The 26,847-nt window shown below is 46.2% G+C and overlaps 1 protein-coding gene across 1 annotated transcript; it reads right to left on the reverse strand.

Annotated features, from left to right (window-relative positions):
* Positions 1-916: 916 nt before the first annotated feature.
* On the reverse strand, positions 917-26,847 carry RIMS3 (regulating synaptic membrane exocytosis 3). The gene is made up of 6 exons (XM_035121201.2): positions 26,585-26,847; positions 9,590-9,731; positions 8,434-8,546; positions 5,343-5,444; positions 4,139-4,278; positions 917-1,516 (listed from the first exon to the last, which is right to left on the reverse strand). Exons 1-6 carry the CDS (start codon positions 26,802-26,804, stop codon positions 1,304-1,306), a joined length of 930 nt encoding a protein of 309 aa, XP_034977092.2. The 5' UTR covers positions 26,805-26,847; the 3' UTR covers positions 917-1,303.

Consider the following 26,847-nt stretch of genomic DNA (forward strand, 5'->3'; position numbering starts at 1 on the left):
AATTCAGTGGGGACTTACTCCCTAGTAAGTGCATTTAGGATTGCAGCCAGAACATTTTAAATTCAAAACAGTAGATTGACAGAACCACACTCACCCTTATGAGAAAACCACAATGTGCTATTCAGATATGCCCACCAATGGGGTTTCAAAAAGGCATGTTCAACCTTGTCCAGTGAAAGTTTCACCTTCTATTTGAATGCCAGTGGTTGGACATCCTGCCTCTTGGGTTGCAAACTGGACCCAGGTGCAAGGGCAAAGATCATGCAAAGATGAAACTGCAAAGGACACCAATCTCTGGCATTATCTTGTGTGCATCTCTCAGCTGAAGCAATACAGCACTACTGGGCTCTTGCACAAGCCCCACTATTCCAGTGGGGCTTGGATGAGAGATTGGATTATGCCCAAAGGCTAATGCCTTGGTTGGAGTAGGAGAAACAAATTAAATTGTTCATAAGATGAGAAAGCAAAACAGGAACCTTAATATGCCTCAAACTTAACAGTCATGTCAAATGCACCATTTATAGCTTTCCCCCCACCTCACAACCTTGGCAGAATCACCCTTTAGATGCAAGACAAACAAAACCCTGGTTGCTTGCTCAACATTTCCAAGGCTTGCATCCAGAAATCCAGGAGGAAAACTGTCTACCCATATATTGCAGAGAGATTTGTGAGCACATGGCAGGCTACATAATGTCTGAAGATGCTACATTCCTTTTTTAAAAGCTGAATAGTGTTTGATTTCAGTCAATCAGTCTTTCTTTTTTCTTTTTTTTCGAAACAAAAATGAGAAAAGCTCTACTTTCTCCTTCAAAGATATGGAAATGAAAGATATGGAAATGAAACAATATGGAGCAGGAAAGAAACATATTCAATTAACATGCTACTTGCAATGGGATTAACTGAGTCAGGTTGGAGATGTGTCCCCCAAAATGCATTAGAGATGTGAGAAATGGGTGACTCCTTTTCAAAGGCAATTTCTTTGAAAGTGATGCAACAGTCTTGAAAATGGAGAGCCAGTCACATGACTTGTCTTTTATCACATGTTCCTTTCCTCCTCCTCCCCCCCATCTCCTTTTAATTCCTCCCCCACCACATTCTGGAATTATCTCTTCCTATAATCGCATACCTGTAGGGTGAGTGAGGGAACGCCTAAAATCGTTGGTAACAGTCTTCCCTCTGTGAAGAAGTAGAAGGAAGGGTGATGGGAGGGAAAGACATGGGACATTTACAAACCATGCTACCAAATTTGTGGCAGAGCAGGGTGTCTCCTCCTTTGCTTTTCTCCTTTCCTCCCAGTCCATCCTTAAGGGCAAGAAGGGCTTATTGAACTCTCTAGAGAGGACTGGGAGAGACGTCGCGTAAGGGGTCCGATGGTGGAGTCCGCCAGCGAGGAGGTGGGAAAGAGCTTGTACCAACCGGTCACCACACTGGACAGGTCCAGCTCTTCTAGAACAATCTGGGCCATTCCCATGAAGCACTTATGGTCCATGCGCCCATAATCTCCCCAAACAATCACCTAAAATGAAGGAGAAGGAGAAGTTGAACTGCCAGCAGAACTTCACTATGGGGAGTAAAAAGTAAGGAGGATGCCTACCAGATATGCCACTTAGGGAAGTTGGGGAGGAATCTGTTTGCCTTCTGCTTTTTCAGACCACATGATTAATCCTTAGGAGCCCCTATGTTTCTAGCCAACTCCCTAGTTCTACACATTGGGTGCATTCGCACACCATCCTAAACCATGATTAGTGCTTCACCGAGAACATGAAGGTCTCCCCCAGAAGCACTGCCTTTGAACCAGGGATTGTGATTTGTTTCGCTCCAAACAACCCATGATTGGTAAGCCAAGAACAAACATTAGCTTCAGATCTTGGCTTGTTTGAACCCTGCTTCAGATGTAATACTAAGCCAAGGACTGTGTTTTCTTGCTCCTTCTCCCTAGCAGAGCAAAGTGGGAGTGAGCTGTGCATCGTGACAAACCATTCACCATGGTTTACTGTGAGGTGCAATACAGCCATTGAGTGACAAAATAATCCAAAGGACAGTCCTATCCATCTTCACTCTGAGTGAGTCACACCATTCAATGGGATTTATTCCTAGGCAAGCATGAAGAGGGATTGCAGCAAAAGCAGTTTAAGCTGTGCAATCCTATACTGACTTACCTGGGAGTAAGTCCCAATGAGTTCAGTGGAACTGACTAGGGAGACATTTGGTTAGGTTACTACCTAATCTGAAGTTCCAGAAACAATATGCAAATCAAAACATAACTGCCCTTTGAAATAAGCACTTCTCCAGATTTTGTGACCAAAAAAAAGTGTATATTAAGGGAAGCATGCATAAAATGCACTTATGTGTGTATGAATTACACACTCCTGCAGAAATGGGTTTTTAGTATTCTTCTGGGAGCCACCCAGAGTGGCTGGGTCAGGCAACCCAGTCAGATGGGCAGCATAGTTTTATTTATTTATTTATTTATTTCTTCTTCTACTACTACTACTACTGAATTTTGTAAAATGAGAAAAATCCCTATTTATGAGCAGACATGCATTGTGAGTATATTAGACATGCGTACCAAATATATTTTCTATTTTTTTGTACTGATTTTTGTAAGCTGCTAGCCAACCTTGAGGATGTTCCCATCAAAAGGTAAACTTGTAAATTCTATACTGTACATAAATAAACAATTAAATCCCTGTGTTCCAAAATGGGGAATATATGTGCAACTGTTTGACCTTTGTGGTTAACATTACTATGCCAACTATGAAGTATAAAAATGTAACCACAAACATATTGTCTTTGGGTTTATCTAGACTTCCTTTTATGGCGCATTTCCAGGCACAGGTGTATACTTTAAAGCACCATGTCCAAGCGGTGTTCTTGTTGGGTTCTGGTGCTTTCCCCATGAAAGCCCACTCTTTACTGCTGAATCAGAGCAAACAGCAATCCACAAAAAACCAAATTTCTATTTGTTCTTATTCAGCTTTAAAGAGGAGGACACAGCACTTTAAAGCACAACCTGTGCCTAGAAAGCACAGGGGCAAAAGGTATGAATCAGCCCTCAATGCGACTCTCCTTTCCTATTCTGTCTGCAATCTATTTTGAATATATTGAAGAGCAGGCTTTTAAGATCAGCTCCTTGACCCCATATGAAATCTAAAATGACACCTCTAATTTCTTTATATCTGAACTGGATTCTGGACATTTGTACACACAGGAAAGCAGGAAACAGAATAGTACATGCATGGCCCCTAATAATAATAATAATAATAATAATAATAATAATAATAATTTGTATACAGTCAGCAATCCTGAGCTCCATTGCCTTTAACTTGCTGACATTCAGAAACTATATCCCTTTTTATCCCTCCCTACAGAGTCAACCAAAGGGCTGCTTTATGCAAGAAGGACCGTAGTTCAATGCTAGAGCATCTACCTTGCAACCAAGAAGGTTCCAGGCTCAATCCCCAACTTCTCCAGGTAGAGCTGGAAATGTTCCTTCCCTGAAACCCTGAACAGCGGCTGTCAGTCCTTGTATGTCCCTCCCATTTCCCCCACTGTTGTGTGGGGAAGATCTGTAAGGAGCTTCCACTTGCCTTGGGGGACCCTGAGAAAGCAGACCTCTGGGAAAGATAAGGGACTGAGGCAATGCTAATTCACTTTGAGCATTTGCAAATGCCTGAACATGCCTTACGTGTTTTCACTCTTGTCTAAAGCTGGGGCTTTGCCGAAGCAAATCCTTTGCCTTGCGGTTTTAGCATACACACTTCTCCCCGCTCCTCATTTAATCCCCACAACCCCCCTGTGAAGCAGTGACTATCCCAAGGTCTGGCCCCAGTAAGCTTCACGGCTGAGTGGGGATTTGAACCCTGGTCTCCCAGGTCCTAGTCCAATATTCTACCCACTACACCAGCCTGGCTTTTTTATTGCTTCCCACACGCCCACACAGACCTACCGAGCCCCTTCCCATAATCAGGGCATTTTACCTCAGCAGAAACTTTCACCTCAGCCCCAATGGGTTGCCCTCTTATAAAAGCTTCTAGAATATTCTTTCCCTCATGTACCACCAGGGCATTTTCTGTCCGAGGGAAGATGAGCTGCGGTAGTGGTCCTCTTACCCTTTAAAGAGGAGGAAAGCAATCACCTGTAGCACTTTTCCCTGAGGGCCCTCGTCAAAGAGTAGGGCCTGCTGGTAGAGCGGGTCACAGGTCTTTTTGGCAGTCTTTGTTTTCTTCTTGGCCAAGCAAGCGCCATTTTCTAGCAGATAAACCTTGATGTAGGTGGCTGCATTGGCAGAGAGAGAGAGAGAGAAACATGAATGGCCTGTTATAACGGCAGCTATGTCTCGGGGCTGCTTTTTGAGGCGGTCTAGCAGATGAAACACTTTTGAGGTTTCTGGGGGGCTTGGGGGATAGGGGTTGAGGGGAGACTTTATTCTTACATTAAGGCACTTTCATTTGCCCTTATGGTTAAACAAAACTATCCTGTGGCAGGGAAACTCAGATAAAATGTAGCCTTCTGGTAAAGAAAAAGGTAGAAGCTGGGGCAGGATTAAAAAGGACCTGCCAGATATTTAGGCAACAAAGGTATAATCAAATAGCACTTTATGAAAACATCTCATGAATTAATTAAATGTTAAGCATTTATTAGCACTCTTACTAACTCAGACTATTTATAATAATAATTTGTGTGTTCAGAGTTAAAAAAAATATGTTAGAGGGAATTGGGTGTCGTGGTGAGACTAATGATGGTAAAACTCTTGGAAGGAAAAACAAAGTGAGGAAGGAGTTACTGGAAAAGGCCCAGTTTTCCCTGTACTTTTTCCACAAAAGGAAGACCTGAATATATTAATTCCTAGTTGCCTCTCTACAAACATGAACCCCATATTACATATTCTTTATATTGTGGTACCTCTACTTACGAATAACTCTACTTACGAATGGAGCTCCGTCCGCCATCTTGGATGTGGTTTAGATAGGATTTTTTCTACTTACGAATTTTTAGATAGGGTTCCTTCGACTTACGAATTTTTTCTCCCAATGCATTCCTATGGGATTTGACTTACAAACTTTTTCGACTTACGAATGTGAGTTCGGAACGCATTAAATTCGTAAGTAGAGGTACCACTGTACTTCTAAAGGAGGCAGGGGATGTATAATGACTAGGTCACTCTGAAGCAAGTAAACAACTAGAAACAACTCAATTAACTCCTCCATGGGATACCTCTGGTCCATGGACCAAATTTAGTCCACTAATCTGTTTTCCCCAAACCACATCCAATTGCTCCATGCCGGTTGTCATCTGTGATATTTTCTATCCATATAGCCTTCTCTGATGTGGCTACTCACCAGGAATGGACTTGGATCCTAGCTTTGGACTGAGTCCCCGGGCCTCTATTACTTCTACCTCCAGCTGTCCATTCCTGTCAACCATTCCAATGTGGACATCACCTAGAAGAAGGCAGAGGAGTCAGCATGGGAACATATTCACAATCCTGTGCTGGTCATGTAGGATCTCTGCAACCTGCTTTATGCCACCTTGACATTTCTGTAGCATATCCACATTTGGAATACTGTGACGCCATGGATTGGATACAGATTAAAGGGCAGCGGAGGGTGGTCTCTAAAGGCAAATGGGGTGCTGTCCCACCAACCTCAGCCTGCTCCTACCCTGCATGCCTCTTACTCAAAACCAGCCCTGGCTGTCAGCTTCCTCCTCCTCCATCTCAGTTTTGCCTTTTAGAACTCAGCAGGCAGGAGGATGGGAACGAAACCAGAAGTAGCTGGCTTTCCCTGACATTGGCTCCCCCTTCCCCCCGCCCACCCACCTTCTGCCCTACCAGTCCCAATGAACACGAGCCAACACTGCTAAAGGGGTGTTCAAAAATCCGGACGCATCAGAACCCTATAATAAAACAACAATATTGAAACAAAACAATATAAAATGGAAGCAGGGTTCACCAGGTGAAAACATTTTTCCCCCATCAGTGCAAAGGGTTTACCAAAATTGGCCCTCACCAGGATGCATTCCCTTGCCAGGATGCTTTTGAACAGGCAGGGCAGCTTAGAAACCTGGTAATCTGGCATCTGCTAACTTAGTTCCTTGGTTCCTTGAGTTCAGAACTGCTTACAGCACTGTCAGGGAAGCTGTTGCTCTCCAGAGGTTGCTGGACTCCCATCCATTTCTAGCCATCAGGGATGATGGGACTTGTAATCCAACAGCATCTAGTGGGCCATAGGTTCCTCGCCACTGTTATACACTGACTGGAAGAGGCTTTCCAGGATCTCCCATTGTCCTACCTGCAGACGATAGCAACTGAACCTGGGACCTTCTGCATGTAAAGCAGATGCTCTACAACTGAGCTATGACCCTCTTCAGAAAGCCACCAAGGAGGACAATTCAGTGCTGTATAGACAGAATTGCATGGTCTTGTCCTGCCCTTATGTTGAGACTGGAGCCCTATTCACACTTGACCTGTGTATAGGGAATACATGTGTAGGAAGCAGGGCCATGCATTAAACGCTGCCCCAACATTGAATCTCCCTGCCCCATCCCCCACATGTGGGCCACAGTTCTGCAAGGAGGAAGTTCAGTGTATGAGCAACTGCTAATGAGTGGGGGATCTTTACACCAGGACATCTGATTGTGCTGGTATTCTGATTACGCAGAGCCCTAATCACAAGGGGGGGGGAACCAAATGTGACATCAAGGGTGGAGCTAAAAGCACAGCCTGCTGCTCTCTGTGCACATTTGTCCCCAGTGCTATTTTTCTAAAAAAAAGGTTCCAGAACTCACCATGAACACCTCCCTTGTTCTCTTATAACAGCAATGGTGCCCCCCCTGAGAGGTGCTGGAACTGAGTTCCAGCGAGTTCCAGCTGAAAAAGCCTTGCTTATCCCACATGTAATGTGTGAACAGCACAAAGCAAAATTGTCTTGCCTGTTCATGTGAATACAGCCCTAGGACAATTGTCTATGTCCATCATTCCTGTTTTTAACCAGCAGAGGGCAAAAAAGAAACTGGGTTCTCCATTGCTGGGAGTGCAAAAGGAGAGGACTCCTTTATGATATGTCTTATTTGTAGAAGAGAAGAATGAGCTATCTGTTATCTCATATCTTACCACCAGAGGGCACAGTTTTCAGGCTGGAAAGGCAAATTGAAATAAAATAAAATAAAGCAGCACAGAAAGAAAACAAAAATATAAAAGGAGCACAAGAAACAGAAAAACAGAAGGAGCCTTCCTTTTAAGAAAACTACTGTTGTGCCAACAGTGCATTTTCACAGTTGCTTTACTGTATATTGAACAGTATGCTCAAAGGAATTGTTGTAACAGTGGCACATGGAGCTGATAGGAAATGAGAACAGGATCTTGAACAGAACAGTATTGGGGGAAGTGGTCCTTATTCTGAGCCAGAGCTCAGGCTTGGAACATGAGGGAAAAAGGATATAGAAGTACCTCTGAACATGCGCAGATAGACTTTTCCACACTGCTTAACAACCACATCCTACTCTCATATAAAAAGATGAGAGGAATTTTAAAAGGCAGGCGTTCAAGCAGGGATGGTTGAATCTCCCAGAAAACCTCCATTTTCAAAATTAAGTACTGGAGTGAAAAGATTCAAGGTTCACACCTCAATCACAAAACAACAAGTGTATTTATAGAGCATTTTGTTATACCTCATAATAGCAACGTAAGCAACACAAGGCAATCACAGATCCCCTCTTAACAACAACGCAAAGGGGGTTTGTGGCTCTTTCTTGACACCCTTTCCTGGCCTTCTTTGATTGTTTCTAATAAGAACTACTTAAAGCAGGGATGGGGACTTGTGACCCTCCAGTTGTTGCTGGACTACAACTCCTATCATCCCCGTCAGCCATGTTGCTGGAGGGGGGGGGAGCTGGAGACCAGCAACATCAGATGGGCCATGCATTTGCCACCCCTGTTTAAGCTACCGTGTTTTCCCCAAAATAAGACACTGTCTTGTATTTATTTTTCCTCAAGAAGACACCCTATGGCTTATTTTCAGGGGATGTCTTATTTTTTTATTATGCGTCCAGCCTCGCCTCTTCCTTGGCGCCCTCCAGAACTGCGCCTATCACTATGTCTTATTTTCAGGGTATGGCTTATATTGTGCAAATGCTTAGAAATCCTGCTACTTATTTTATGGGTATGTCTTATTTTCTGGGGAACAGGGTATCTGAAGAGCTTCATAGCTCTGTGAGGATTTGAACCTATGATTCCCACATCAAAACTCAACAATGGGCCAGAGGAACAGCACCATTCTGCTCAGTCTGAGAAGAGCTCAACAGGAATTCGCCCCTGTGCCATGCCGGCTCAACGAAAGATGACATTGATAGCATGCAAACTGCACAAAATCCAAAGGAGGTGGGTGTTCAGGTGACCTTTTGGCACTGAGTGCCTAGAACTGGTTAACTCACCCATTGGCGGAGTAGCAAGCGTCTGCCGTCCTACGATTTGCGCTGGCCCCAGCCCATCTAGGAAGTCGCTGAACTGGCTTTCAGCTCCCAGCCTGGTTGTGGGGAAAATAAACCTGAAGGAAAGGACAACAGAGTGAGGGAGTGAGGGGAGAGAAATGGCAGTGTGGAAACACAGTGAGCAGGTGCTACACTGGCCATTTGAGAGGTGAAAAGAGAGAAGATGCAGAAACGAGATTTACTGTTATCCCTGCATCCCTTTGTCTAATGGAAAAGATGCAGTGCCAGCTCCAAGTCTTGGGCAAGATGCCATCAATGGGACCCTACTCCCCTCACTGCCACTGTTGCCAGCAGCTACTGCTCCCCTGTCTCATCAATGCTACCACCTGACTGGTTGACAGACAGAGCCAAGCAGGCTGTGGCAACAATTCTGTTTCCATCTCCCCACCATGGTTCTTTACCTGCTCATCCTGTCTGAGAGATGGGTGAACAAGCAAGTTGTGATGGGAAAGAGGAGCTGGCTAAGAGGGCTCTTGTCAATGGGTATGGGCCCTCAACCATGTCAACCTTTAACACTAGGTCTGGAAAATGCACATCTTTTCCATGAGGAACAAAGGGGTCTCCTGTGTGAGGACAGAGTATGTTTATATCTTCCTCAGAAGAAATGCACCCCCTGCCTTCAGATAAAGCCTGGCAGGGTAGGGCATGTGAGTCATTTCCTCATTTGCACCTTCATTCATTTCTTCCTCATGCCACAGGGTGGTTTCAGGCATGATGGTGAAGCAAAGCGGGAAAAGACAAGCCAACTATCTCATGTTTCATTCACTTCTCTTGAAGAAGCTTCTGTTGAGGAGAGGCAATGTGTTTTTGAAAATCCAGAGGAGTGGGGGAACAGGAAGCGCCAGGGCATCATGCTTCCTGTTCCTCTTGTGCCTTTGTCCCATTTATGAGCCACCAACAGCAGATCACTAAAAGAAAAAACCAAGCCACTGGGGAATGACTGCGTAATCTGTCTCTCCTGTGCTTATGCTTATTTATGTTTATTTTATTTCATAAAATTTATATACCGCTTGATTGTAAAACCTGAAAGCCGTTTACAAAAAGTTGTGGGACACCTGCCCTATAGAGAAAAGTGGCCTTCACTGCCACTGGGCCTTACGTGCCATCGGAGCTGTTACTATTGGTGCTTCCATCAGTTGACTCCTGACTGCCTTGCCGAGTGACCCTGTTCCTCATCTCCACAGCAATGCCAGTCTCCGTACTTCTGCGGATGTTACTACGAAGCTTTTTTGGCCCACCATCTGAAAGAAGGGGGAGGGGGACAGGGGACGGTAGATTTCAGAGACTTAAAAAGTGCCCATGGTTTGGTTATAATTGGTTTCAAGACACCCTAAGGTCCATCAAATTATTGAGGATTGCTCTTTGGGTGCATCTATGCCACAATGTTATTTATTAATTAAACATTTATACCCTGCCTTTCTATTTAAAAATTACAACATCATTAACATCCAATACAGACTTAAACTTAGTTAATGCTTATTAACCCCCCCCCCAAAAAAAACAGGGAAAGTCTGGGGGAGGAGCTAAAAAACAAAGAATTCTCATCAAATGACAACTCCCAGACTTATCTGGGGGAAACCACTAAACTGGTATAAAATGAATATGTGTTATATAGTATAGTTTTGCATACTGTAACAGAATGTCTAGCACACTAAGTTAGACATTTCCTTTCCCATCACCTGTCAGTTTATAAACAGATTTTGACAATCTGTTTATATTTTAGCATGATCGTATCCCCCATCCCACGTTGCAGACTGAGGCATGGTAAACTCAGGCTGAAAAATGGGGCAGGTTTGCAGAATCAGTGACCACCAAGTTGTACACAGCCCACCCGCACAACTCAGTCACAACTCCATGGTCTGTGGTGTCCCAAGGAGGGAGCAAAAATGTTGATCCCCCCAATAGGCTGCCTTCATCTTGGTGGGTCAGAGGCTAGTTACACACGTGTGGGACAATCTCATGTCGAAGGCTAGCAAGTGAATTCATTGCCGAGGTTAATATTCACTCAGGGATTTCCTGGTTCACAGTTCATGTTCTGCACCACCATAGTGGGGAGAGGGGAGGACTGCCAACAGAAAAGAAGCATCTGATCTGTGCTTGTGCTTTAGGTGTTAGCAAGTGATGCTTTTCAGAACGGGGAGAGAAACACCTCCAATTCGTCTACTGCTCAAGGTACTGTAAAATGTACAAGGGTGGGCTATAGTTAAAATAGGGCTGCCATATGTCCGGACATTACCAGGATTTCAAAGGCAGTCTGGGGAGAATTTTCGAAACATGGCACTTTGTCCTAAGTTAAAACAAAAAAGTTGATAATTCTACTGCACAACCACAACTGAAATCAGACAGCTAGCAAACCTCGGAATCCACAGCAATTAACCTGGAGGAGCAAATCAGTCTCCATTAGTGTGTTGCCCACCCCATCCCCTGTGGCCAAGCTGTAATTCTCAGAGAGTTACAGAGTTACAAGAGAGTGAATTTTCCCTCCTGATGGCTCACCAAAGCAACACTCCGCTTTGAGCTTCAGCTATGCTGTTTACCTGCCCTTTACAACTGACCTTTCCCTCAGATAGGAACAGTAGAGCGGACAAGATTAACCACTTAGAAACGGTCCCTGACTTGCAGACCCCCAGGCTCTGGAAGGGGAGAATCAAGGGTGACATCGCTTGCGAATACTTGAAAGCAGATGAGATCAAAGCAGATTCACACTGTGCACTCCCTACAACAGATTTCTGATCCCTGCATTGCCAGTCCCTGGCCCTTTGATAAATTATTCACAACCAATATTTTTTATTTTATTTTTAAATGCTCAAAAGGCCTTTAATGTGCTCAGTTGATCTTTCAGTGATGAAATACTTAACATTGCCCTCTGGAGCAAGCTCAAAATGCTTGGGTGTATGATGAAGTGAGCTGCATTTGTCCTCCAAATTCTTTGCTGGCTCAGAATGAAAAACAAGATCCTGCACATGCACAGTCTCATTATGCTAGAACTCAGCTGGGGCCATGAAACAAAGCTGAGCATTGGAAGGTTCAGGACAGGCAAAGAGGTATATTTTCTTCTTCTTACAGCACATAGTTAAACTGTGTTCTCTCCCACAGGATGTAGTGATGGCCACCAACTTGTATTGTTGTTGTTTAGTCGTTTAGTCGTGTCCAACTCTTCATGACCCCATGGACCCAAGGACCAGAGCATGCCAGGAACTCCTGTCTTCCACTGCCTCCCGCAGTTTGGTCAGACTCATGTTCATAGCTTCAAGAACACTGTCCAACCATCTCATCCTTTGTCGTCCCCTTCTCCTTGTGCCCTCAATCTTTCCCAGCATCAGGGTCTTTTCCAGGGAGTCTTCTATTCTCATGAGGTGGCCAAAGTATTGGAGCCTCAGCTTCAGGATCTGTCCTTCCAGTGAGCACTCAGGGCTGATTTCCTTCAGAATGGATATATTTGATCTTCTTGCAGTCCATGGGACTCTCAAGAGTCTCCTCCAGCACCACAATTCAAAAGCCTCAATTCTTTGGCAATCAGCCTTCTTTATGCTCCAGCTCTCACTACTACTCATCACTCATCACTACTGGGAAAACCATAGCTTTAACTATACAGACCTTTGTCGGCAAGGTGATGTCTCTGCTTTTTAAGATGCTGTCTAGGTTTGTCATTGCTTTTCTCCCAAGAAGCAGGAGTCTTTTAATTTCGTGACTGCTGTCACCATCTGCAGTGATCATGGAACCCAAGAAAGTAAAATCTCCCACTGCCTCCATTTCTTCCCCTTCTATTTGCCAGGAGGTGATGGGACCAGTGGCCATGATCTTAGTTTTTTTGATGTTGAGCTTCAGACCATATTTTGCGCTCTCCTCTTTCATTCTCATTAAAAGGTTCTTTAATTCCTCCTCACTTTCTGCCATCAAGGTTGTGTCATCAGCATATCTGAGGTAGTTGATATTCAACTTGTATTAAGATGGCACAAAAGTTTTAAACAAATTCATGGAGGATAAGGCTACCAAAAGCTATTCAGGACCCAGGAGCCTTTTGTACCCGCAGTGGTGCCACTGCCAGATCAGCACCCCTTATCATTTCTGAGAAACAGGGACAATGGAAAGAGAGGACTTACAAACAGGGCCGGTACTAGGGTTTTTTGCGCCCTAGGCGAGATCACCTTCTGACGCCCCCCCCCAATTAATAAAATAAATAAATAAATAAATAAATAAAAATAGAAAATAGACAAAATAAAAATAGAAAATAGAAAAAATAGAAATAGAAAATAGAAAAAGAAATTAAAAAGTAGAAAAAATAAAAATAAAACAGCCGAGAGGTGCGGCAAGGTGGCCCCAGGCTCACAATCCCCGCGCGCCTCCGGAGCATCACGCGGGGAGCGGGAGCCTGGGGTGCCTCCACTGTGGCTGTCAGCTATTGAGCGGCTTCAGGCTGCTCTCCGGAGGCACGTGCACGCCTTGGGATAGCGGCCTGAAGCTGTTCAACAGTAACAGGCGCGGAGGAGGCAGCCCCAGGCTCGTGCTCCCCGCACACCTCCGGAGCATCGCGCGGGGAGCGGGAGCGGGAGCCTGGGGCGCCTCCACTGCAGCTGTCAGCTGTTGAGCGGCTTCAGGCCCCTCTCCGGAGGCACGCGCACACCTCAGGGTAGCTGCCTGAAGCCGCTCAACAGGTGACAGGCACAGTGGAGTCAGCCACAGGCAGCACCGGTGGCAGCGGGCAGGCTGGCCAGCGCCCCCTCCATTTTGGCGCCCTAGGCAGCTTAGTTCACCTAAATGAACACGGTGGCCCTGCTTGCAAAGGAACCTGCAGCCTTATACTAAGCCAGACCAATACTCCATCTTCCTATGCTGAGTGTCAGTGGCTCTCTGGGGTTTCAGAAAGCATTTTTCTCAGCCCACCCTAGGGATGCTGGGGATTGAGCCCAGGACTTTCTGCAAGCAAAGCATGTGCTGTGCACCCAGATATAGCCATGGATTTGGGTGGTGGAGGAGAAAAGCTTTCCAGAGCTGGCCATATCTGCAATGATCTCATAAGGAGTGTGACAAAACTTGGGAGTCTCCAGAATAGACCCAAGCTATTAAAGATCGATCCAAAGAAATCCCAAAGCAGCTCATTTTATGTGAGTCAATTCACATACTGAGCCCAAGAAACTTGCCCAGCCCTATCAAAAAGGCTTGCCTCTGTGCAAGAGATTGTACTACTTTTTTCCACACTTTAGTAGCCTCCTCCTCACTGAGCTACCAGCACCACTCACAATATTTGGGGACTCAAGAGCAACTCGTTGAGGCTGTCACAGATTGTGCAATGAAGCCTCACACGGACAAGCCTCCTGCCAGGCCTCTGGAGAATCCAAAATAAAAGAGCTATTTTTAAACCCTTCCAGCTCCAAACTCAGGCACTTCTGCGTGTCTCGGAGCCAAACAAAGAGGAAAGTGAGCCCATCTTACTGAAAATACGTCTCCCTCCTCTAGGTCTTTGGTGGCAAGGCAGCATCTAACCTTCTCCATCCTGGTGTCTTCCAGATGTTTTTGGCTAAAATTCTGTTTAACCCTACCCAGCAGAGATAGCAATTTGGTCTAGATCAGGAGTGGGGAACCTGAAGCCTGGGGGCCAAATGCAACCCTCAAATCCTCCCTAACTAGCCCTCATTTCCCTCCCCAGGCCACACACTTCACTAGCCCTGCTTCATGCCCTCCTTGGATGTTTTTTGGCTGGCTAGAATGTCCTTGAACATGATGATGATGATGATGATGATCGCTTCTCATTTGCCTGAATGATGTGTTTGTTAGGGTTGCCATACGTCCGGGAAAACCCAGACATTTCCTCTTTTGGGGGGCCAATATGCATATCTGGGCGGATGTTTACATTTTTAATGAAATGGCTGGGTTTTGGAGGGGGGTTTGGGCTTGGGCTTGGGTGGCTCAGGCTGCTCTGCATGCTGCAGCCACTGCCAGCCCAAGTCAAGGAAAGAGGAAAGAGGTGTGGCAGCCCCCACACCTCTTTTCCTAGCTCAGGCTGGCAGCAGCTTGGGCTGTCCTCTTTTTGCTCTTCAATATATGTCAGTCCTAGTGTTTGTAGACCTTGGTGAGTTTTGTTTGGCTGGAATATAACTCTTTGTACAGTATACTCCTCACTGTTTCTTTGACCATTTCTTCCTATGGCCCCTTGGAGGTTGCAAATGAGGGAACCTTAGACTGATAAAGGTTTGTTCTCCCTGGCCTAGATGCTAAATCCAACTTAACGTCAAATTCAAACAATGCAAGGCCCTAGTTTTCCAACTTCTGAACTAGCCACCAAAATTGCAGCACTTTGAACTATTTATCAAGCATCAGTTAAAAGCATAGGAACAGAGCAGGCTGGTTTTTCCCTGGTCAGGTGGCAATCCTAAAGACAAAAGAACCTGTTTGGAGGCTCATGCCCATTTCTCCCCTTAGCTCTTTTGTCCTTCTCTACTTCCATCTGCAGCAGCCTTTGACCTGCTGCAGGAAGGGATGGAAAGCAGAGGGAAGGGTGGTGTGGAGAAGAGGCAGGATTGGAAGAGCACACAGCTCCTGCTTTATAAGGGCCCACTTCAAGGTTTCAGTACTGACGTGCAAAGCCCTAAATGACTTGAGACCTAAGTACAGGCATCCCCAAACTGTGGCCCTCCAGATGTTTTGGCCTACAACTCCCATGATCCCTAGCTAACAGGACCAGTGGTTGGGGAAGATGGGAATTGTAGTCCAAAACATATGGAGGGCCAAAGTTTGGGGATGCCTGCCTAAGTACGTACCTAAAAGAGTGCCTCCCCTCAATACCAACCATCTCAGGCCCTACAAGCAACACGGGAGGCCCTGCTGGAGGTGCTGCCACTGCCCATTACAGGGCCTTCTTGGTAGCAGCTCTTTGCAGAATGCCCTTTGGTGAGGTGTCTCTCTCCATTATTGGCTTTCAGGTGGAATTTTAATGTTTCTGCTTTCCCATGCATCTTTTAGCTGAAAGACTATTTCTGGCAACCTCAAAATTTTTAACTATGAGGGGATGTGACTGTTTTACACTTTTAAAATTGTTTTTATTTTACCACTTTCGTATTAGCCACCCTGGGCTCCCATGGAAGGAAGGGCGGGATGCAAATGTAATTACTAAAACAAGCCAACCAACAAATAAAAGGCAAGGCAAACAGGGTGCTGTGGGTTAAACCACAGAGTCTAGGGCTTGTTGATCAGAAGGTTGGCGCTTCGAATCCCTGCGACGGAGTGAGCTCCCGTTGCTCTGTCCCAGCTCCTGCCAACCTAGCAGTTCAAAAGCATGCCAAAGTGCGAGTAGATAAATAGGTACCACTCCAGTGGGAAGGTAAATGGCGTTTCCGTGCACTGCTCTGGTTTGCCAGAAGCGGCTTGGTCATGCTGGCCACATGACCCGGAAGCTGTACGCCGGCTCCCTCGGCCAATAAAGCAAGATGACCGGCGCAACCCCAGAGTCGGTCACAACTGGACCTAATGGTCAGGGTTCCCTTTACCCTTTACCTTCAACCTTAGGCTCTAAGGCTTGGGTGCCGTGTTGCCTGATGCAGGGCCATCCACATGACTGCCTCACACCAAGGCAGATGTGATTCAGAAGCCAGCTGGTGTTGACTCATGACCATGCTGCCACAGACTGAGGTGTGGGCAGTTGGACAGCAAAGCAAAGCTGCTAAATTTCTCTTATAGATGCAGGAGCACAGCCTGCTTTAAAACATGGCACCCCTAGAGAGGGAATGAAGGAGGCTGGTGTAGATAAGGATAATTTTCAGAACAGAAGCAAGAGACGTTGTGTGCACCATTGAGCAAGACTATCCAGGCTCCTTTTGGCCCCCTAATTTCTGTCCTAATCAGCACTTCACACAATCACTCACAGAGTTGCCATGACAACCCTTCCTCTCCTTGTCAGCCCCCTCCCCAGTACCTTCCTTCCTCCCAGAGCAGGCTTGTGCTCTCTCTTTCACTCACTAATACTAATCTGTCTGTGCCAGCATCCTTCAGCAGGCTGTTCCCCAGGGGGAGTCTGGCATAAATCATAGCGCCAGGCCCTTATGGGAGGTGCAGACCTGGAAGAAAGGACAAAGTGGAACCAGAGATGGGCTTAGGGTGGCCATACGTCTTGCACTAAAGAGGACAGTTCTCTATTTGAACGTGTCCTGTTTCAAGATAAAGTACCAGAGACAGAAGAGAAGGAACCTTGAAACTGTACATCAACTGTTAGTGCATTGCCAGCAAGCACATGAGGCCCCCAGGTCACAGCCTTCCCCACTATGGGGTGGTGCACTGGATTTTCATTTAAATTGTATTGTTCCTAAATTTCCAACTATATAAATAATTTGCATATGCAAATTTTACACAAATCTGTTCTCATACGGCAATCAGTCATCCCCATCCTACAGATGTTTGGACAATGACTCCAATAATCCATGACCGCTGACTGTGCTGGCTTAGGTTGATGGAAATTGTAGCCCAAAACATCTGGAGGGTTCCAGGTTGGGGAAGGAAAGTGTTAGCCCCTGCTAATCAAAACTGACCTTAGTTCCCCTAGCTATATTGCATCACTCAAAATGTGTGATGCAGCAGCAAAAAAAGCTAAGGCTATTCTTGGCTGCATCAAGTAAGTATCGTGTTCAGATCATACCACTCTATTCTGCCTTGGTCGGACCACACCCGGAGTCCTGTGTCCATTTCTGGGTGCAACAATTTAAGAAGGATGTTGACAGTCTGGAAAGTGTGGAGAGGAGGGTGACTAAGATGACCAAGGGTCTGGAAACAAAGCCTTATGAGGAATGGTTGAGGGAGTTGGGTATGTTTAGCCTGGATAAGAGGAGACATTGAGGAGGTATCATAGCAATCTTCAAATATATAAAGGGCTGTCACATGGAAGATGGAACAAACTTGTTTTCTCCTGCTCTGGAGAGCAGGAATTCAAGTTACAAGAAAGTAGATTCCAGCTAAACATCAGGGAGAACTTTCTGGTTTTGACAGTGGAATGGACTCCCTAAGGTGAGGTTTTTAAGCAAAGGTTGGATGGCCATCTGTCTTGGATACTTTAGTTGATATTCCTGCACAACAGAGGGTTGGACTAGATGACCCTCAGGTTCCCTTCCAACTCTGCAATTCTATGATTCTTTGGTTCTAGGATACTTTCTAATGTGGCTCTTTAGTCAAGGAGCAGTACAAAATGCCCAGTATGAAAAGCCTGTTGTTCTCCATCAAATACTTAACTATTTAGAAACCCAGAGAAAAGGATTCCTTTTGTACAACAGAATAACTTATTGTGTTAATAGCAAGCATCTATGAATCTTTGCGCTAGACTGGAGAGCCCCCTCATTCCCATCTTTATACATCTCTCTCATACACGGTTACCAGACAATTTGGTTTGCAGTCACTCAAGAGGCATTTCTGGGAGAATTTAAACTCGACCATTGCAGGACGTAAGTCAACTGATTTAAAGGTCAGGAGAGAATCTGCTGGAGTCCACCACCCACCCACATCCAGTACCACTGCAAACAGCATTGTGGGAGGAAGGAGCAGAACGTGGAGGCCGGCTGCTTTCTTTCTTCTGAAGCGTAAGCCTGTCATGGGAAGGAAAATGAGATGGGCCAGTGGCCTGATCTGACATGGCAGTTGACTGTGATTCATCCCCACAGAGCATGGCCTGACTACCAGCTGCTCATGAATGCACCTCCCTCCCTCCAGGAGTTGCTCACCAGCGGAAGGAATGCCAGCAGTGGGAAGCTGAACCATCCCCGGGAATGTTGGCATGCCAAGTCTCCCTAGATCAGGGATGGGGTATCTGCAAACCTCCAAATGTTGCTGAACTACAACTCCCATCATTCTCAACTATTAGCTGTGCTAGATGGGGGTGGTAGGAGTTGGAACCCAAGAGCATACAGGTACCCCATTCCTACATAGATCAAGAAATCAACCCCACAGATGCACCCACAAACTCCAGACCATGACATGCAGGAGTAAAAAATGAGGCTTAAACACCCCAAATGCCAAGAAATCTCCAGTGAGTGTTCTGAAGAACCAAATGACACAATCAGTCCCTGGACAGGATCCCCTTCCTAGTATGATGCTCTCAGGCTCCCTCTAACTATAATAAATAATAATAATAACAATAATAATAATTTATTATTTATACCCCACCCATCTGGATGGGTTTCCCCAGCCACTCTAGGTGGCTTCCAACAGAAAATTGAAATAAAATAATCTATTAAACATTAAAAGCCTCCCTAAACAGGGCTGCCTTCAGAGGAGCCCTGTGGAATCACACACTGGTTTCCTGGTCCACCAGTGCTGCTGGTCCTGAGAGGGAACTGCAGCTAGATTGAGTTGCCAGTTAGAATGAAGCAAGCTGCCCAAACCTGGTGTCATCTAGGTGTCTTGGACCACAGCTCCCATCAGCCCTAACCAGCATGGGCAATGGCTAGGGATGATAGGAGTTATAGCCCAAAGTCTAGAGGGTAGACCGTACCAGAGCTAGGTGGATCAATGGTCTGACTTGGCATAAGAGAGCTATTTCCTAATGAGTCATGGAGGATAAAAGTCCTGCCACCCCCCATTCTATTTTGCTTCATGATCAGAACACAGTGTGGGCAAATCCATGGCAAGGATTAATTAACCCCATTTGCATTGACACTAATTTACAGCTGAACCTCTGTGCTTCTTTCCCCACCCCCCTTCCTTCATGCCACAGTTAGCCTGGATTCAAGATTTGCAGGGTGGGAGAATAAATAGAGTCAGAACTGAACTTTTCTGAAAATGACTTGTATGTGAACAGAGCAGGAGCAGTTCCAGATTCTGGGCTAAATCCAGAACATTGCAGCAAGTGTGGGGAACCTTTGGCCCCCCGGATGCTCCTGAATGACAAGTCCCGACATCCCTGACCACTGACCATGCTTTCTGGGGCTAGTGGGAGCTGTAGTTCAGTAACATCTGGGGGATCAAAGGTTCCCCACACTTGCACTATAGTTTGTATTCGTTGCTAGGCTTACTCAGAGTAGACTCATTGAAATAAAGGAAGATGCCTAACTTAGACCCATTAATTTCAGTGGGTCTACTCAGAATAGAACTTTGTTGATTACAACTCTATATCTCAGAAGACATGCACCCCCTACTTATAAAAGTTCAGCACCATGGACAGCAAGGTAAAGTGTTACTGATTTGTAACGCCTCTCCCATTGGATGTGATTGACAGGGGAGGGGGAGGGGAAGGAAAGGCACAGATGCTTCTAGTTTTCTGCTCAACACTCAAGAGGGTAGAAACTCCAAATTGCTGCTTTCCTGTCTGGTCCAGTTCCCTGTACGTGGGCACCTATGCCATACAAACCGCCAGCACCCTTGGCCCATACTAATCCAGCAGCTTCAGAGTATAGGAGGGTTGCAAGCACAACAGAAACTGAATTATGTCTCACTTCTTTGCCCCAGAGGCTGTGCAGCTCATCTAGAGCAGGGGACATAAGATGTAATAATACAATACTGAGCACCAAGGGACATCAGCTCAGCTCTAAGCTTCTGACCTTTTCCAGGTGGCTGCTAGGATATCGGCAAAGCCATTGGATTCAGGAGAATGCTTAATGGGCCAGAATTCTGTACTCATTCTGTAAGCAGAGATGCTTGGGCATCTTTATATACTGTATTGCCACTTGGTTCCTTATTTCCCTGAACAGCGAGGAGTTCAGGGGCATCGCTGCAGAGTTCACTTGCCTATGGATTAGGACAGTGATCTATTGACATTTTTATAACATATGTTTTAATTACAAATATTCAAGCTGGGCTTATTGGAAACAGATACTCTCCAGAAGGCAGGAAATCTGCCAGATTCCCAGGGAAGGCCACAACACCCACAGCTGCTTCTTCATCAGCCAACTCTAGACAAAAACTCTCAGTGCTATCTCTCTCTCTCCCCCACCCCCACCTCCCTCAATCTCTCTATCACTGTGATCATCTCTGCCACGTTCAAATTGTTTCTCTGTCCCCACTTCCAGGAGCTAGAAGGTGTTAGTGCTCAACCCTTGATGAGTATTGCATTCCAAAATCTGGAAAAGAGATCCCCACCTATTGTGAGATCATGCTTCTCAAAAAGTAGGCAGATGGGTTTTTCCTTTGAAAAATGGAACGTCTAGGGACCAGGTATTTGAAGGACTACCTCATCCTGTATAAACCTTTGGAGGCTGTGTTCTATGTCTTACCACCAAGAGATATTTGATTGTTCATGAAGCAAGTTTTAGCGGTTCCACATTCTCTGTAGAACTGCTACCCTTTCCCCACACACATGCAAGGGACATAAGAATGGCACTCAAAAAAACGATTCTTAGGTGGAAATATGAGCTTTTTTTCACTAAGCTTCTGACTTATTTTAACACATACTTCTTCTTTTTTTAGATTTGCTTTTTATTGGCATGTTTAATGTGCTCTGGTTTAATTTCACTGTTTGTTTGTTTTTAATTTGCAAACTGGTCCAGGAGGTTCTTTAGAGGTTAAAAGACAATATACAGTATAAACAAAAAAAAAAATTCATTCCAGTAGCACCTTAGAGACCAACTAAGTTTGTCATAGGTACCTATGGATTTTTTTTTTATTTTTTGTTTCGACTACGTCAGACCAACACGGCTACCTACCTGTAACAAATATATAAACCAGACATGGGAAACATGTGGACTCCAACTCCCATCAGTCCCAACCAGCATGGTCGATGGTCAGGAATGATGGATCTTGTAGGAAAAAACATCTGGAGGGCCATAGGTGCCCCGTGCTTGATATAAATGGTTTGATAAGTAAATTCCCCTGCTGCACAATAATCCTTTGTGGGAAAGAGGCCTTTTCCCAGCTTGGTCCCCTCCAGCTGTCCTGGACCCCATCTCCCATCAGCCTCAGCCAGCATGGCTAGAGGCTAAAACAACTGGATGGCACCAATTTGGGAAAGTTTGATTCACACCACCAAAGGTCAACCTGGGTTGGTGTCTCTGCTCCTTGTTCCAGGTGGGCAATGAGCACTGGAATTTGTTGTTCATGTCTAAAACTCTTCTGCATCAGCTTTTCTCCAGCTAAACTGGCAGTATTTCTTCGTCTTCAGTAGAATTTGAGAATGTTGCTTTGGGGTTCCACATTACTGAGCTATGTTCTTCACCATTTTTAACTTATTTATTTTTGCTCTTTCTTTTCTTAGCCATTCTGTGGATAATTACAACCCTTTGGATAGATCTCAGATGTGCAAGTCTTTAAAAGCTCCAAATAAACTCCTTCTTTTCAAAACACAGCTGAACCATGAAATGCCAGCAAATACCAGAACTATAGTAATGCAAAGGGGAGACTTTGAAAAACTGCCAAGATTATAATGGGCTCTTCATATTATTATTTTTCAGGCTTTCCCCCAAATACCTATTTTAGGCAAATAAAAATTTCCTGAAGCTGTAATAGTTGACAAGCCCCTTTTCTTCTGAAAGAGCATTTTCCACACCCCTTCAGCAGTTCCACTTGATGGTCTCTTTTGAAAATTCATGATGTCAAATGCAGAAGGACAGGTCACAAAAGATACCGCCCATTGCCTTGTAGCTATTCAAAGCCTAAAGTTTCAAAATGCAATTGTATAACAAAAATGACTTGCATGCAATTGCTGAATGCATGAAAGCCTTTTTGCTTATTTGCAAAATATGCATCTCTACTGAGACATATTCCCCTCTGCTTTGATCTCCTGCTCAATTATGATGCATGTGTTTTTACAACAACCCTTCTCTAAGGACTTCAGTGCCCCCTTTTTATTCTTGCAGCAGCAACTGGTAGACCACAAACTTGACATGAGCCAGCAGTGTGATGCAGCAGCTTAAAAAGCCAATGCAATCCTGGGCTGCATCAATAGGAGTATAGCATCTAGATCTAGGGAAGTAATAGTACCACTGTATTCTGCTCTGGTCAGACCTCACCTGGAGTACTGTGTCCAGTTCTGGGCACCACAGTTCAAGAAGGATACTGACAAGCTGGAACGTGTCCAGAAGAGGGCAACCAAAATGGTCAAAGGCCTGGAAATGATGCCTTATGAGGAACGGCTTAGGGAGCTGGGTATGTTTAGCCTGGAGAAGAGACGGTTAAGGGGTGATATGATAGCCATGTTCAAATATATGAAAGGATGTTATATGGAGGAGGGAGAAAGATTGTTTTCTGCTGCTCCAGAGAAGCGGACACGGAGCAATGGATTCAAACTACAAGAAAGAAGATTCCACCTAAACATTAGGAAGAACTTTCCTGACAGTAAGAGCTGTTCGGCAGTGGAATTTGCTACCAAGGAGTGTGGTGGAGTCTCCTTCTTTGGAGGTCTTTAAGCAGAGGCTTGACAGGCATATGTCAAGAATGCTTTGATGGTGTTTCCTGCTTGGCAGGGGGTTGGACTGGATGGCCCTTGTGGTCTCTTCCAACTCTATGATTCTATGATTCTATGACTCTATGAACTCTTTAAGGTAGAATAGGCTGAGAAACAGAGTCCAAGATCATTCAGTGAGCTTCAATTTGAACAGCAGGAATTTGAACACAAGGCTTTCCAATCCAAGTTTACCCACTATACCACATTAGCTCTTCCTTCAAATCCCCCTCAAAACCCACCCATTCTGTGATGCCTTTGTTATATCTCCTCAGACTTTGGTCCAACCAAAACAAGTTCTAGTATCTGTTTCAATTTGCACTTGTTACCTTTGCCACTCATAGGAACATAGGAAGCTTGCATATACCAACTCAGATCATTGTTCCTTCCAGGCTAGCATTACACTGATTAGCAGTGGCTCTTCAGGTTTCCTGGGACTGAACTTGCAACCTTTGACATGTAAAGCAGGCCCCTCCCCATCACATGATTTTGATTAACTGACAAGGGCACCAGACTCCTAGCCCCTTCTGCTTTATTCCTCTGTACAGATGATGGAGGAGGCACCCCTTCCCCCTTTTAATTAAGCCATTCAGGTGGTACTCAACTCAATTGGTAAGAAGAGGAGCAGCTCCCAACTTCCAGGATTCTTGCCAGTGTGAAAAAGCCATAGTAGCTGGAGCCGATGGGAGTTGTTGCACAAAACATCCAAAGAGCACCAGGTAGAGGAAGGCTGCTCTAAAGTGTTTAACTGTGGATAGATACTGTTTTATGAAATGAGAGAAGAGACTTCAGACTTGTTTTTCACTGGAACCCTGAGATCTAAAGACCAGAGCCTGGTGCAGAAGACATACATTAGAAATAATGAATTCTGAGCCCTGTAATTTGTTTTGGCTAGAAATGAATGGAACCCACAGTCCCTCTGTGCAAATATCCAGTCCTAGGATGGAGGACAGAGATTAATGTGGGAGTCTATGTAGAAGTTAGCCACTTGCTAGTTTACATTAATTGCTATTCTCCTTTATGCCTCTGGCCCCATCCACCACTGGTTTCCAGAAGCAAGTGTGGCCCTTACAATGAAAGAGACTCCCTTTTCCTAAAAAAGAGAGGAATAAACACACTGATTGCATGCAAAACAGAGTGAGACTTTCTTTGGCTTGCGAGGGTGTGGCAGGGCCTTTCTCCAAAGTCCTTTGGGGAGGCATGCTGTGAAACCTAGGGATGTCGCTCAACCACTTGGCTCATTTGGTATCCTACTGTGAACCCTTGTGTGTGATTTATATACAATGACTGGAGGGGATTTCTTCCATCCGATGTTAGAGGTTACAAGAAAAAGAGAGAGGGCAGAAGAGAAAGAGGACAGACGGGAATGGGATTTCCCCTTATTAAATGATTATAATTTGATCACTGTTCTGGCGAGAGATGGGACGAAAAGGGGCAGGTGGCTGAGCCAGCGTGAGCTGTCCATTATGTGCTAACCCTTCCTAACTCCTGAGGACAAGGCAGCAGCTTAGCAAGCATGGTGCCAGATAGCAGCAGCTGACCCTGAAGCCCGCATCCGAGCTGAAGCAAAAAAAGCATAAGCTATCTGCTGGGGAGAGCAGTGGCATGAAATTCTGCAAGGAGAAACTATTCCACAGGCAAAAGAAAGGGCAAAATGTGCATGTAAGCGAGAGAGGCGAGTTAGTTGACTCTGCAGAAGAAGATGCAAGGAGCATCATATGGATGTAGGAAGAGGCCTTAAACCAAGTCAGGCCATTTATCTATCTATCTCTGTATTATTTATGCTGACAGGACTCTTTACTAGCTCTACCTGTGGGGTGACAGGGATTGAACCCAGGTCCTTCTGCATGCAAAGCAGATGCTCTACCACTGGTGGGGGAGGAAGTTAGATGGAACTTGGGATGCCACCTTGGAGGGCACAGGTTTGCCTCCCTGCTGGTGGTATATATATAAATAAATTAGATGCTGCAACAGCAACAGCAGCAGCAACAACAACAACATAATCCTCCAAATCTCTTGGCACTTCTCACCACTCAGGGAATTGCCAAGCACCTAACTGTATCTCAAGAACATTTGTTGTGGTTACTTTTTTAAATCAGGAAAGAGTAGCTCCTTCTCTAGGCACAGATACCGTGTTTCTCATATTTTAAGGCATCCCTAAAAAATAAGGCATGGCAGGATTTTCAAGACCTGGCGAAATATAAGGCATACCCCGAAAATAAGACATGCTGGTACGGTATGGCAGGGCACGCCGCGCCAAGTCCCGACCCAGCGGGACCCGGCAAGGGCAGCAGCGCGCGCTTTGCCAAGCCCCGACTGAGCGGGAACCAGCAAAAGCAGCAGCCCGCCGCCGGCTTGGAGCTTGGCAAAGCACGCGCTCTGTTGGAGCTCCGTGCCGGCGGCGGGCTGTGCAGGGGAGAGACATGGATCTCATAGCTGGCAAAGGGCGCGTCTCTCGCGCGTGGTTAGGGCAATTGGCAGAAAAGTACTTTGCAGCTCTTGCGCTTTCGTTCGTGAGCTGCTTTTTGGCTGTTGCTGCTGTTTTTCTTTTCTTTTTGTCGGCAAAAACAAATGTGAGGGGGGGAGGCGGGGAGAGCCCAACGAGCGGCAGAAACGCCTTCCCCTTTAAACCCGCCCTCTGCTGCTCACTCGGAGAGCTGCTCACTCACACAACGGGCTCCTCGGGTGCTGCAGGCGCCTCACCTCGCCTTCCCCGCGCGCCCAGCAGCCGCTTCTTGCGCAGGCGGCGGCTGCGCGCACCGACGCCCCTCGGCTCCCTCAGCTCGACCTGAGCGGGGAGAGGAGAAGCAGGGCAAGATGGCGAGGATGCTCCCCGCCGCCAAGCAGTTGCTCCGAGGCTACAGGAGAAGGTGGCGAGCGCCTCAGCCCCCGGGGCTCCTCGCCGCTCCTCTGAGAAGGGAAGGCGGCGTCTTTCTCCCGGCGGACCGGCTGCCTGTGAGTGGCGGACACAGAGTGCCCCCGACGCAGGCGGCGACCCCGTCGCTCGCTGCTTCCTCCTCCTTTCTTGGCTCAGGCCTGAGGAAAGAAACTTCTTAGCGCACGCGCCACCCGCTCCTTCCTCGGCAAGGCAAGGCAAGGCAAGGCAGGGCGAGGCGGGCGCTTGCCCAGCTTTGGCCGTCTGTTGCTCCACAGCCTTCCTGCCTTGCTGGAACTTCGGCCGCCCGCGGGGACACGCCCGCAAGACGGCGAAGTGTAAAGTTGCAGCTGGCTGTGGATGGAAGGAAGGAGCCGCGCTCTTCCTCCTCCTCCGCCTTGGTCTCTGTCGTCTTGAGTTTCAGGCTGTAATCGTGTTTACAGGCAAAAGCAGCAGCCCGCCGCCGGCTTGGAGCTCGGCAAAGCGCGCGCTCTGTTGGAGCTCCATGCCGGCGGCGGGCTGCTGCCTTTGCTGGTTCCCGCTCAGTCGGGGCTCGGCAAAAAATAAGACACCCCCGAAAATAAGCCATAGGCTTATTTTCTTGAGTAAAAAAAATATAAGACATGTCTTAAAATATGAGAAACACGGTACTTGTCAATTTGACATGCATATCGGCCTGTTTAACAAATGGTATCTACAGTCACTCAGTGGCTTGGCTGAGCAGCCTTCCTCAACTTGGTGCCTTCTAGATGTTTTGAACTACAATTACTAGCAGCCCCGGCTGCTAGTAACTCTCAGGTCTATGAAGGCTGATTCCAGTCTCCTTCCCCTAGTATCTCGCAACACACAAAAATCCCTGACAGCCTCCCTACCAGGATGGTTGACCTGCATCGTACTCTTGCTCCATTGGGACAGCCCCACGATAGCCACCATCTTTGCCCCCAGGCTGGATCGCCGCTTCTTATTGGATGAGAGGCTAGCTGAATCCGGGTTGCCTGCGTTACTCTTCTCAATGTTGTACATCTCTCCACTGATGCTGGAGCTCCGGACCACATTCCTGGCTGAGGAGGAACTTGTCTCCCCGTTAAGCATGGTCACCTGAGGTGATCTCAGTGGCTCCTTGCCAGCAGGGTGA

This window comes from Zootoca vivipara, chromosome 6 (assembly GCF_963506605.1).
Source record: "Zootoca vivipara chromosome 6, rZooViv1.1, whole genome shotgun sequence".
NCBI lineage: Eukaryota > Metazoa > Chordata > Lepidosauria > Squamata > Lacertidae > Zootoca > Zootoca vivipara.

What these genes read in the sequence shown, in the direction of transcription:
- RIMS3 (XM_035121201.2), bottom strand. Translation starts at nt 26,804, where the DNA reads ATGCTTAACGGGGAGACAAGTTCCTCCTCAGCCAGGAATGTGGTCCGG. An exon ending in GATGCAGGTCAACCATCCTG is followed by an intron (nt 9,732 to 26,584) that starts GTAGGGAGGCTG and finishes CCCTTCTTTCAG; the next exon opens with ATGGTGGGCCAAAAAAGCTT. An exon ending in AGTAACAGCTCCGATGGCAC is followed by an intron (nt 8,547 to 9,589) that starts GTAAGGCCCAGT and finishes CCTTTCCTTCAG; the next exon opens with GTTTATTTTCCCCACAACCA.